Source organism: Dasypus novemcinctus, chromosome 17 (assembly GCF_030445035.2).
Source record: "Dasypus novemcinctus isolate mDasNov1 chromosome 17, mDasNov1.1.hap2, whole genome shotgun sequence".
NCBI lineage: Eukaryota > Metazoa > Chordata > Mammalia > Cingulata > Dasypodidae > Dasypus > Dasypus novemcinctus.
In genome coordinates, this window is record NC_080689.1 from 80,010,760 (window position 1) to 80,023,469 (window position 12,710).

At 61.6% G+C, this 12,710-nt stretch overlaps 1 protein-coding gene and 1 non-coding gene across 3 annotated transcripts in view; one reads left to right on the plus strand and one right to left on the minus strand.

Annotated features, from left to right (window-relative positions):
• The window catches only part of REEP1 (receptor accessory protein 1), a 121,588-nt gene that overhangs the window by 7,666 nt on the left and 101,212 nt on the right, over nucleotides 1-12,710 (minus strand). Inside the window, exons 6-7 of one of the 2 annotated variants that reach the window (XM_058279044.2) lie at nucleotides 9,478-9,655; nucleotides 4,398-4,433 (exon numbers count right to left, since the gene is read on the minus strand). In XM_058279044.2, coding sequence (XP_058135027.1) covers nucleotides 4,398-4,433; nucleotides 9,478-9,655 — 214 coding nt within the window. The remainder of the gene's footprint in view (nucleotides 1-4,397; nucleotides 4,434-9,477; nucleotides 9,656-12,710) is intronic. The other variant, XM_004465704.4, reaches the window with a different exon arrangement.
• LOC111765892 (U6 spliceosomal RNA) lies at nucleotides 6,382-6,488 on the plus strand. Its single transcript, XR_002798101.1, has one exon. It is a non-coding gene; the product is annotated as a U6 spliceosomal RNA (small nuclear RNA).

A 12,710-nucleotide genomic window follows, 5' to 3' on the forward strand; every position in this document is an offset into this window, starting at 1 on the left:
CCAAACACTGGCCAGGCCAGGATGCAGGGCGGTCACCCCGCCAGCTCAGCTAAGCAGAACCCTGGCATCACCCCAAGTCAGAACTTGACTCTCAGGACAAGGAAATTCCTTCTCGATGCAGACCGGAGCGGGGAAAAGGACAGGACTGCCCAGGACCCACGCCCGAGAGCCCAGCGGTCCTGCAGAGGCAGCCTTGCGCTCCACCCGGCCCCGGCCAGCAGGCTGCCCCAGCAGAGGCCCCATCCAGGGCGGGGGGTGCACGCACTCTTACGTCCTGTCATTCGGGGGGTTGTGGGCACCAAGCAGGCAGCCCACTCTCCAGGCTGAGCGCCAGCCAGGACCTCAGGCCGGAGCCGAGGTGGCTTTGCACCTGCCTCCTCTGCATCCCTGAGCACGAACTGAGGGCAGAAAAGCCGTGACCCTCTGACCCAAGGAGGGATGGTCACGGGGGTCCCAGATCCAGCAGGAATGAAAATGCCAAGTGTTTAGCAGAGCCGGTAGCAAAGGAGGCTTGAGTGAGCGGCTCAAAGGAGCAGAAGTCGTCTCAGATGCAAACTATAGACAGACCTACTCAAGAGAGAACAAAACGACTGCTCGCTGGGCCACCGGTGTCTGTCAAGAATGCTGTTTGTGATATTCCGCCTTACTCTGAGGACAAGCCAAGCCAGCCTCTGAGCCTCTGGTTGGTGGACCCTTAATGAGTTTCCCTCCTTGCACTGGCTACTAGGAAGTTCAGAGTCTTCAACAGTCTACAGTTTCATGGCATGTGTTTAAGATTTTTTTTTCCCCTCACCCCTGAGTCCATCTTACCTGCCTACTCCCTTTCCCCCAAGCTTCCTTTCCCTTGCCTTGTTTTGATACATCGTATCTATTTCCACAAGCAGACTTAAATCCTTTCTGGAATGGGGTAGTAGTAGACCCGAAGAAGTGAAACCCACAGAACGGCGGGGTCGCCCTAGGCGCCAGGAGGGGCTGAGGCCAGCAGCTGCCTCCTCGCTCGCCGGTGCGGCTCTAAAGGACTCCTGGGCCCTGGCAGCGGCCTGGCAGGTGGACGTGCTCCCACAGCTCAGCAGTCTACCGCCCCCGGGGCGCGGGCCTGGGGGGGTCTCCTGTGCCGCCCTGGCCACGGCAGCAGCCTCGCCCCTCAGGGGCGGCCCGCACCTCCCCCCCCCCTCCCCGTAGGCACGCCGGCCAGCGGGACCCTCGGGCAGCGGGTCCCGCCTCGCTGGGGAGGGCGGGAGGGGGGAGCCCGGCCGCGCGTCCCCTCTGCACCGCCCGGCCGCCCCTCGGGCCGCGCCCCGCAGCGGTCAGCGCACCCCGGGTTAGCGGGCACGCACACGGCACACGTTAGGGGCAGGCGGGGCGCCCGGGCACTTACGTCCACGTCCCGACCGCCACCGAGGAGAAAGGAGACAACAGTTAGCGCGGGCCGGCGGCAAGGGCGCGCGCCCACGTGCGCGCACACACACGCGTGCACGCCCACGCGCGCCCAAACACACGAGCGCGTACACGCCCACGGGCGCCCAAACACACGCGTGCACGCCCAAACACACGCCCACGCGCGCCCGCACACGCCCAAACACAGGCGTGCACGCCCACGGGCGCCCAAACACACGCGTGCACGCCCGCGCGCGCACACACACGCGTGCACGCCCACGCGCGCCCACACACACGAGCGCGTACACGCCCGCGCGCGCACAAACACGCGTGCACACGCCCAAACACGCGCGCGCACACACACGTGCGCTCACACACGCACGCACACGCCCAAACACACGCGCGCACACACACGCGTGCACACGCCTCCCGCCAACCCCCAGGCCGCTCCTCCTGTCCTAGGCAGAGGGGCCACACGCAAGTGAACTGCGACTCTTTCTCCTTTTTGTTTTTGTTCTTTTTAATCAAAAAGAGGAGGAAAAGGGATGACGTTCCGCTTTTTGAAATCACGCTTCACACTTGCTTTAAAAAAAGACCGGGGGCGGGGGGTGTGGGCAGTGGGGCAGATGGGAACCTCCTATATTTTTTAAGATCATATTTTCATCTATGTGTCTTTTAAAAGTAAATTTAAAATATTTTTTAAAAATAACTATAAAAATTTTAAAAAAGAACAGGAGAATGAAAGCACCGCTATGAATAATTCCAAGCTGCAGGGAGAGCTCAGTCATGGCTACATTACATCAAAAATAGGCAGAGGCGAGGACGGGAGAGAGAATGACAGGGACACAGGAAGAGAGACCTGGAGGAGGACAGGGGTGGGGGCTGCGGCCACCACGGCTGTCACCGTCCCCTGAGCCTCCCAGATGCCTACCCCTCTCCTGCCCCCGAATTAAGTGCGGAGTTCACAGCCCCGTCCTGCTCAGGGACCCCACGCGGCCCCCTCCGGCCACAAGGGGCTCCGCACATGGCACCGCTTCAGGTCCTCCTGGGCCCTCTGAGCCTCAAACCCTCCCTCGGGCATCGCTGCCGGGAGCCAGGCGCCCTGGGGGCAGACGAGCCCCTCCCTCCACCGGCGCCCCCTGCCAGCACTGTGCCACCCGGGCCAGGCCCTGAGAGTCAGCCCGGGGGACCTCGCGGGGCCTAGAGCCCAGCCCACCACCCGAGGGGGCAACCGAGGCCCAGGGTGGAGGGGCTTCCTCAAGGTCTCCGAGAGAAACGGGGTGGCTGGGTCGCGGATGGCTCCTGGCAGCAGATTTGGGGTGCAGAGGGACCTCGAGGGCACTGGGTGTCAGGGGGCCGTGGGGAAAAGGACCCGGGGTGGGGGGCAGGCTGGGGACCACGGCCTCTGGGCGGAAGCCTGCGTCCCTACGTCCCCCGCCTTCTGGGGTCCACGATGTCCCCCACTGAGGCCTGGACAGACCCAGGGGCCCTTCCTTCCCAGGGAACCATTCCTGCTGCCGACTGCAGCGGCGCTGGAAACAGCCTGACTACGGGACCAAGGAAGGGGTGGGGCTTCCCGAGGGTACCCGGGGTGCAGCCCACGAGGAGCGTTGGAAGCGGGGCAGCTTCCCCAGGCCCCCCAGTGACAAGCTCCCCGAATTAGAGGACTTCAAGAATGGCCCGTGGGGTTTTGTCTTTGGAAGGTACCAGGGACTGAACCCAGGACCTCATATGTGGGAAGCAGGCGCTCAACCACCGAGCCACAGCCGCTCCCCAATGAGGTTTGGTATTTTCCCTTTGTTTTCTGCTTTTAGGCGGTACCGGGGATTGAACCAGGACCTCGTACGTGGGAGGCAGGTGCTCAACCATGGCGCTACACCCAGTTCCCTGGCTCATGGAATTTAGACACACAAACTTGAACCCCAGTCCCCCGGGGCCGCTGCTTCCCTGGAAGTGGCCTGCATACCTGGGGCCTGGAGACCCGCCGTGGCCCATGTGGCCGGGGAGGCTCAGAGAGGGACACGCCGCTGGCCTCCAGCTGCCTCCCCCACCCATCGAGGAGCCTGCAAACTTGGGTTTCCACACTCCCAGGTCTCCTACAGACCTGGAAAAGCCTTAGCAATGAGAAGCCTCAAAAGCCAGAGGAAGTGCGTCGCCGTGGGGCCCCCGCACCGCCGCTTCACGCCCACCCGCGGGGGAGCGAGGCGGGCTGGGGGCTCCCTCTCGCTCCCGGGCTGTCCAGCACCCTCTCCAGCCCCTCCGGTCCCTAAGATGTGGGGAAGGGCAGCGGCAGGCGGGGAGAGCATCATGCCCGCCCGGGGCGCCCCACGGCGCCGCGTCACCCACACGGAGACCTCGGTCTCCGGGCTGCTCAGGCCGTCACGAACCAGTGACAAGCCTCCCCGCAGCCCCTCGCGTCCATGTCACAACCGCACAGGGAGGCCGGGCGCGGGCGGCTGGGGGTCCGTTCCGGGGACGCGGAAGCGGGGGCTGAGTTAGGCGGGCCGCACGCGGCGACGCAGCGGGCACGGGGCAAAGCGGGCCGGAGCTCCCTCGGGTGCCCTGGGGTCCAGGGGACCGTGCAGGCGCGTCGCCCTCACCCGGAGGCTCGGCCACGTGCCGGCCCTGCCTGAAGGTGCGTCCCCACGGCCTCCCTGCGGGGCTGGGAACCATGGAAGCTGACTCCTGTCGCCCTGAGCGGGCGGGACCTAGGGGCCAGCTTCTCGCGGAGAAGGTGGCACCGCCAGCGCGGGGCAGCCAGGACAGCTCCGGGGGCCTCCTGCCCCTCCCGGCGCGCCTTGGAAGGACGCGGGGGGCCCTGGAGAGGCGCCGAGGCCTCCAGCGGGTCCTGCAGGCCCGGCCGGCGATGGGGGGGACCCGGCCCGGCCCTTCCCACGTCCCTAGCCCACAGGACCCGCGGGCGGACGCATGTCTGCTGGTTTTAGGGATTAGCTCCCGAGCGGGCGGCTGGCGGCTGGTGGACAGAGCCCCCGGCCCGCCGGGGGGCAGCGCTCACTCACCTTTCCGGGTCCTGCAGGTGGAGCAGCAGGTGCACACTGTGGGGACGGGGGCACCATCAGTGACACGCCGATGCCCTAGGAACCAGCCCCGGCAGCCAGGGAGGCCCCGGGAGGTGTGGGAGCCCACGAGGTTAAACAGAGGGGTCCCGGGAGTGGGGGTCCCTGTGGACAGGCCCAGGCGGGGAGGGGAGCGTTGCAATGCGGCTTCCTCCCCGCGCTGGCCTGGCCCGGGAAGGCGGCGTGAGTCCCGCAGCCCTAGGGAAGGCAGCGGCAGGGGTCAAGCCTTCCTCTGGGAAATAACTCCAACCGCCCTGGCCCCGAGGGGCCCTGCCCTCGCCGTGCCCCCCGGGCACCTTCTCAGCCTGGCCTCCGCACCCCCCGAGGGGCCAGTGCTGGCTGCTGCCCGCCCACTCCAGCTGTCCTGCGTCCCGGCCATCCAGTCGGCGCTCCGCGGCATACAGTCGGTGCTCGCTAAGTACTTGCTGGCCGAGGGGCTCCGGGCGCAGGGAAGGCAGGCTGCGTTCTGGCCGCTCCCCTCGTGCCTGCCCGGAGCCCGGGGCCCGGCATAGCATGGGCACCCCATCCAGGGTGCCTGCCTGAGAGCCTGGCGGCCCGCCCCGTGGGGAGGCCACCCCCAGCAGGGAGACCCCGGCCCCGCCCGCCCACGCCCCCGCCCCCCGGGGAGGGAGACCCCGGCCCTGCCTGCCCCCGCCCCCGCCCCCCGGGGAGGGAGACCCAGGCCCTGCCCGCCCTGCCCCCTGTCCCCTGCCCCCGCCCCCCCTGGGGAGGGAGACCCCGGCCCTGCCCGCCCCCGCCCCCCGGGGAGGGAGACCCGGCTCCCCCAAGGGAGACCCAGGCCCTGCCCGCCCTGCCCCCTGTCCCCTGCCCCGCCCACCCTGGGGAGGGAGACCCAGGCCCTGCTCGCCCTGCCCCCTGTCCCCTGCCCCGCCCACCCTGGGGAGGGAGACCCAGGCCCTGCTCGCCCTGCCCCCTGTCCCCTGCCCCGCCCACCCTGGGGAGGGAGACCCAGGCCCTGCTCGCCCTGCCCCCTGTCCCCTGCCGCCGCACCCCCCTGGGAGGGAGACCCAGGCCCTGCCCGCCCTGCCCCCTGTCCCCTGCCCCCGCCCCCCCTGGGGAGGGAGACCCCGGCCGCAGGCCAGGTGGGCGGGTCGGGGAACAGAGGGGAGAACAATCTGATACCCTGGCCTTGTCCCCCACAGACCCAGGCGGGCGTCCCCCGCGGTCCGGGCCTGCGGGTGGGCCGGGCGCTGACACGGAGAAGCCGGGGCCTCTGGCGCAGGCTCGGGGCCGCGCCGCCCTCCCCGCCTGCTTGGCTTGCTTCCTCCTCTCCCACTAAGATGCCGAGGCTGGCGGCGATCTCGCTTGGGGCAAGCGGTCACCACCGGCTCCTGGCACCCTTCTGTCCGACACGGACGTTTTGTCCCCTTGCCCCGCTCGGTCTCCTTCCTCCCCAGGAAGCAGCGAGTTTGATACTGCGACGTAGACCTTTTCATAGAGAAGTATTCTTGCAAAATGTTCTAAAACAGACTGAGGTGATGACTGCACAACTCGGTGATGAAAGTGAGAGCCCCTGGGTGTGCGCTCTGAGTGGCAGGCGGCCGCAGAGCACGGGGAGCCACGCGCTGGAGGCTGGACTGGGCTCAACAGAACAAGCACGAGAACATTCTCTCATGAACTTAGCAAATACGTAACGCTAACGCAGGGTATTGCTAATAGGGCCGGGTGGGGGAAATACACCCAGTGTAAGCTCTGGACGGCAGTTAGGAGTACTATTTGAGACGCTCCTTCAGAGTTTGTAACAATTGTTTCACAGCAATGCAAGGTGTAGGTGGTGGGTGAGGTATGGGAGCCCTGGAGGACGACATACGTGTTTGTAAGTTCACAACTTTTACTATACATTTATTGTTTATGCATGTGCATATATGTATAGCTCAATAAAATTTGATAAAAATAAAGTGTTTTTGTGCTCACTTTGCCAGCACATATACTAACATTGGAACAACACAGAGAACATGAGCGTGGCCCCTGCACAAGGGAGACTCGCAAATTTGTGAAGCGTTCTGTAGTTTTATGGGCTTCTATAAATATTGTTTCTAACACAATTCTGTATTTGTAAATTAATTTATAATGTGAACTGCGGCAAAGTTCTTTTTTTTCAAGAAAGCACACTGCATGCTGCAAATCATGTGAAATAAATATTTAAGTGATACTACTTCTTGCCACTTCTAGTCAAAAAAAAGTGTTCTTGCAAACTAGTGAGCATCGCGGCATACGTCTGCCCTTCACATAGATTGCTGCGTAACATCTAGTCCCATCTCCTCCTTTTTCACCCGAGGCCCCTGTAGGGTCATTTCGCCGGCTGATGCAGCGGGGCTTGGCCACACCGTAGCCTGTCCTCTCCCCCGGGGGCCCTCCGCTCCTGCCGCCTGCCCAGGGTTTGCAGACCATCTTGGGTGCTTCCCCCCACCCTAAGGAGCAGGCTGGAGACGGGTTTTTATTGTCACTTTTCCAAGGAAAACACTTGGAAGGAGGGAGCTGGGGTCACTCCTGCGCCGAGGTCAGCTCCTCCGGCCGGGAATCCCGGCCCAGCGGAGCGCCCCGGGGGACGGATGCTCGGCGTCCCCCGCGCAGGGAGAGGGAAGGCAGCCCTGCTGTGGGCCGCGTCTGCCGCCACTGGACTGGCCACCGCTCAGGACCACAGCCAGGTCTGCTCGACCGAGCGGCACCGTCCCCACCCGCAGGCCTGCCGCGCTTCCTCCAGGCAGCCCCCTCCGCTGGCCCAGGCCCCAGGTGCGCAGGCTCCCCGCTGCGCAGTGTGTTCCTCCTCGCCGACCTCTCCTCCTGAAGCCACAGCGGCCCCGCGAGGGGCAGAGAGGGGCGCCGGTCCTCTGAAGCCCGCCTGCTCTGCCCAGGACCACCGCGGAGCTCCCTGCCGCCTCCCTGAGGGCAGCAGGGCGGTGCCCAAACCAGCCACCCAAACACCCGTGCACGACTGTGAGGAGAGACCCTGCCACCGTCCCTGAGAGCCTTCCGGGCCTGCCCACCGCCACCGCTGGCAGTGCTGAGGCCGCCCTGAGCAATGCCCACGGGGGCCTAGGAATACGGCGCTGTGTGGCCCTGGTCCGGTGGACGACCTCTCTGAACCTGTTGTCCTCTTCAGTGACAGCATGGACTCTCAGAGGGAGAGAATCACCCTGGTCCCCTCCCGGCCAAAGCAGGAACCCCTCCCCAGGGCCTCGGCTCATGGTCTTCCAACTGGGCTCGGCCCAAGGCAGCCGCTCCTCTGCCGGACACCTGGTCATGAGCAAGGGCCTCTCTTAACAGAAACAAATGACAAGAGCAGCTGCGAGCCACGGAGAGCCAGGCGCCACCCCGAGGCCTCGAACGCGGATGCTGCCCTTTTAATCCCCGCAAGAAGCCTGAAAACGGGGGTTGTTATGCCTTCAGTATGGATAAGGACACTGAGGCACAGAGAGGCTTCGTGGCTTGCCCTGGTCACACAGCAAGTCAGTGCTACCCCTCCCTGGGCACTCTGCCCCCTTGTTGGTCCTTGCTCTGTCCCGTGGACCTTTTTTCCCACGTGGAGCTTTCATTTGCAACTCAGCGGCCCATGGGCTGCCGGAGGGGGCAGGTGGCACCGGTTGCACCCCTTCTCCTAGGGCAGGGCTGCGGAGGTCACTGCGGACCCTCAAAGAAATCCTGGCTGGCCGACGGGGAGGCCGACGGAGCACGAGCCCGGGACGGGGGCCGCGGCCCGCTGCAGCCCACCGCCCGCGGCGCCCGGGGACCTCCCTCCCCGCTCCTCCGCTCCCTTGCTGGGAATATAGTGGGTTACCCGAAGGCGCCTGAGGCCTCCTCTTGCCTGGGAGGGCTCCCCTGCCTGGGCGGACCTGGCCCCACGCCCAGGACGGGGTCAGAGCCCCTCACTTCCTCTGAGCCTTCAAAAAGGGAGGGGGGGCAGCTGCAGACCCTTCTTCCCTCTTAGGGGCGCAGAGGGTGCCTGCTGGCAGAAAAGCCAGGCTTTCAGCCTCGGGGAGCGGGCGCGGAACCGCATGGCCGCCCGACCCCGCCTGGCTTGGGCCGCTCCCCTTCCCCGGCAGGGCGCGGGAGCCGCAGTCCCGGGACCCTTCCCCACCCACGGCTAAAGCCCCGGTGTCTGCACTGGGGGCCGAGGCACCTGTACCTTGTTTTGTTTTGTTTTTAAATTTTCATATGCAGGGGGCGCCCCACCTGCTTTATTTCTCTTGCTTATATTTCATGTATTTTTGGATTCGGCCAAGGGCTGTAGTTAAAGTGAAGTTCTCAAGGATATTTTGTCTTGGAACAATAAACCCTGCCCCTAACCTCTGATGCTACATCTAGCTGTAATGCAAGAAGCAGCCATTTCCACACTTCAAGCAAGGAGAGCTTGTGCAGAGACAGCGAGGACAGAGCTGTCTTTGCTCTGAAGCAAGAACAGATGAGCCTTAATACATCATTTAACCATGCCGTGCCGAGATGGTGGAACTAATCCCCACAAATCCTACCGCTAAGGCCTGTCTCTCTCATTAAAGGCTCTGCTTAAACTGTTCTCGGCTCCTGGGCTCTGTGCTTTCCTTTTTAGGGGATACTGGGGCTTGAACTTGGGCGCGCACATGTGCAAGGCAGGCGCCCAACCGCTGAGCTGCACCCTCTCCCCCCTCCGCTCTTTCAAGGGCATGCACCAGGGCCCCGGGCTCCGCAGAGCAACCCAACTCCCACCCCCCGGTTTCCACCCCGGGGGGCGGGGGTCGCAGAGGTGGGATGCAGGGCGAACCCCCCGCCCTTCGCTCAGCTCCTGAGAGCCAGGGCCTGCCCGGAAGCCGTGAGGGGACAGCAGGAAAGACCGAGGCAGGGGACCGTGGGGCGGCAGGGAGGGCTGCAGGCACCCCTGGACCCCAGGCAAGCCTCGACAGCCACCCCAATGCCCCGGGTGGTGGAGGCAGGCATGTGGGGGGGGGGCAGCGCGCAGCCTCCTGTCCGGCCCTGCTGGGGCGGGCAAGCCCTCAGGGGGGGCCCGGGGCACACAGGGGCCACCTACCCGAGCCGCTGGCGCTCTCGGAGGCGCTCCTGGACATCTTGGGCGCACCGTGCTTGCCGCCGGCCCGCGCCGACCCCGGCGGCGGGGGGCCCGAGGGGCCGGGGGCGCCGTCGCCCCTGATGGCCGTGAGGTCCTGCATGCTGAAGCTCCGGAGCCGCTCCGACAAGGCGCCCTGTCCCTGCGGGCGACACGGGGGCGCAGGTCAGAGCGCACGCTGCGACTCAAGCCTGGAGCGCAGGGGCAGTGTCCGGCGCATGGGCTGGGAACACCCGGAGGGCGGTTCCGGAATATTCCAGGGGTCCCTCTGGGGCGCCACAACTTTCCTCTGGCGCGAGAGGCCGGAGCCTCCGACGGCCCAGCACCCAGGACTGCTGCTGCTGCAGTCCTCCTCTCTGGGGTTGCGGCTGCTTCTCTTGCTTTACCTACATCAGAAACCCTTGGGACAGCGGGCGGGGCTCCTGGCTGAGCACCTGCTTCCCACGTGCGGGTCCTGCTTCCACCCCCCGAACCGCCTAGAAAGAACCACGAGACCCTGGGACACAACTCTGTGCTATGCAGAACACCATCAATTGTACACTTCGGATGGATTTATGCATTATGAATATGTATCAGCGAAACTGATGTGTTAAAAAAGTTAATGAAAAAAAACAACAACCTTGTAGTGAAATAAGCCAGACACAAAAGGGTAAATATTGCATAGTCTCACTAGTATCAACGAAATACGAAGAATAAACACATGGAGTTAAAAACTAGAGGATGGGCTACCAGGGGAGAGGGGGAGGGCTGAGAAGGGCACCGATGCCCAGTGTGTGTAGCATTTTCAGTTAGCTTGACTGTAAAAGGGTGGAAATGGAGAGAGCTGATGGCGACACACTACAGTGAGTATAACTGACACAGCTGATTTATAAATGGGATTGTGGCTGAAAGGGGTAGTCGAGGGACGTAAACGTCAATTGAAAGAGAAGCTGGAGAATAATCTAGGGACAGATTAACACGGACAGCCTGGAGGTGGATGAGGATTGTGGTGAATAACACAAACACAAATGCATGAACTAGAACAAATGTACCTTCTCCTACAAGGTGGTAAGAATATGGTGAAGCATGGGAAAAACAGAATTAATGTAACTTACGGACTACAATTAACAGCAGTATTGTAATATTCTTGCACCAATGTCAAAGAAGGTCCTATATATTGATGCTAAGAATCAATAATAGGCGGTATGGGATTTTTTCTCCTGGACTAAGGAAAACATTGAAAATTTACCAAGGCAATGACCGCGCAACTCTGTGATGAAAGGAAGAGCCCCTGAGTGTACACTTTGGGTGGACTGGACAAGGCGTGGGAATGTACAGCCCAGTGAATCATGAGGTAGATGATAGAATGTGGTCACCAGAACATGCGATAGTGTTCTCTCATGAACTGTGACAAATGCACGCTGCTAGCACATGGTGCTCAGACAGGGGGATGTGTGGAAAAGTCACACCCAACGTACGCTAAGGAACTAGTCTGGTGATGTTCTTTCATATCTGTAGCAAATGTTGCACAACAATGTAAGGTGTTGGCGGAGGAGTGATATGTGGGAAATCTGCACATTATGCACGAATGTTTTGTAAGCTCACTTCTCTAATGAAACGAAAACAAAACAAAAAACCTTGCATAATGCCCAGCACATGAGCATCGAATCCAAAGATTCAAACCTAATACTCTAGGTGCTCAATCTTTACTTTTTCAAAGGAAAAAAAATAAGACAGTATTTATTTAGTTATTTATTTTTGAGGAACGTGGGCCGAGGACTGATCCTGGGACCTGGTAAGCCGGAGGCTGGCAGTCCACCACTGGGCCACATTGGCTCCCCCGAGCTGGTATTTTCGTTTGCTTGCTTTGTTGTTAGGAGCTACTGGGGATCGAGCCTGGGAGGCAGGCGCTCAATCACTTGCGCTACCTCCACTCGCCAGACAGTACTGTTAAAATGCGTGACCACAGTAATCTCTTTTCTCTATATGATGTGTTACAGCTTATAAGGGATGTTTACTTCCACTGTTGCATTTGAGCTTCAAAAGACCCCGAAAAGGCAATAAATCAGTAAGGAAAAGATATTAAAAAAATAACCTGCTGGCGGTAACCATCTCCTGTTCTGAGAGCAGGATTAATCGCGGCAGCGGGGGAAAGCCAAGGAAATGCATCCTGCTCAGGAGAGGGAAGGCCCGTGCCGTGTGGACCGGAGAACCGGGGCGTGGAGCTGGGCGCGGGGGGCGCGCGGGAGGGCAGCGCTGCCGCCCGGCCTGGCAGGCTGGAGGTGCCGCGTGTCGCGGAGGAGGGGACCGCGGCGGCCACCGAGCGCCCAGCCGGGGTGCGGAGCGAGCGCAGACCCGGCCGCGCCCCGGGAAAGGGCCGCGCGCGGCGGCGGCGGCACAGCGGAGGGCGTGCAGGCTCCGAGCGAGCCCGGACATGCGGAGAGGGGGGTTTATTTGGGTAACAGAAGAAGGAGTGTCCCCAGGAATCTGGAGGATTCGGGGACACTAAGGCGCGACACATAAAACAGATCCAACACGGAAACACAAAAGCGACTAGAGCCGCTCGCAAGGGCCCCGGGTGGAGAGGAGAGTGGGAAAGCTTACTACGAGGCGTGGAGGGGTGGGGAAGGGGGCTTCCCGGATTTGTTTTTAGTTTAACTTGATAAAGAAAAATAATTAAAATCGATTTTTTAAAAACCCACAAAAATCAAGCACAGTGATTGGTGAAATGTCTTTAGTAAAAGATTCAGAGAGGATAAGTGAGCAAAGGCAAAATGAGTAAGCTCAGGTAAGAGGGAAACAAAAGGGACTTTCAGACAGGTTTGGAAGAAATGTCAGAATAAAGCAAAGATGCATTAAAACACGGAAGACGTAGGCTAGCAACTCACCAAAGGTACCAAAGGCGTGTCTCCCCAGAAAAATGAGCGACAGGAACTATTAAATCATCAAATGCATACAGTTAGCATCAGACAAGCAGGCAGAGGCATGTCTGGAGGACGTTGTGTGGGAAAGACAGAAATCACCCTGCGCCCTCAGACCCTGCTGGGGGGGGGCGGGCCTCCCTTCTGGATTTAACAGCCGGGTGGTCTTTGCCAAGAAAACAAGGACTGACCCACTACCATCTCCGCCAAATCTAACACCAACTACCCGAACTTATGTCACTCAGAAACACTGCAGGTGGCATCTGCAATCCAGAATAAATTATGTGACTAAGGAAC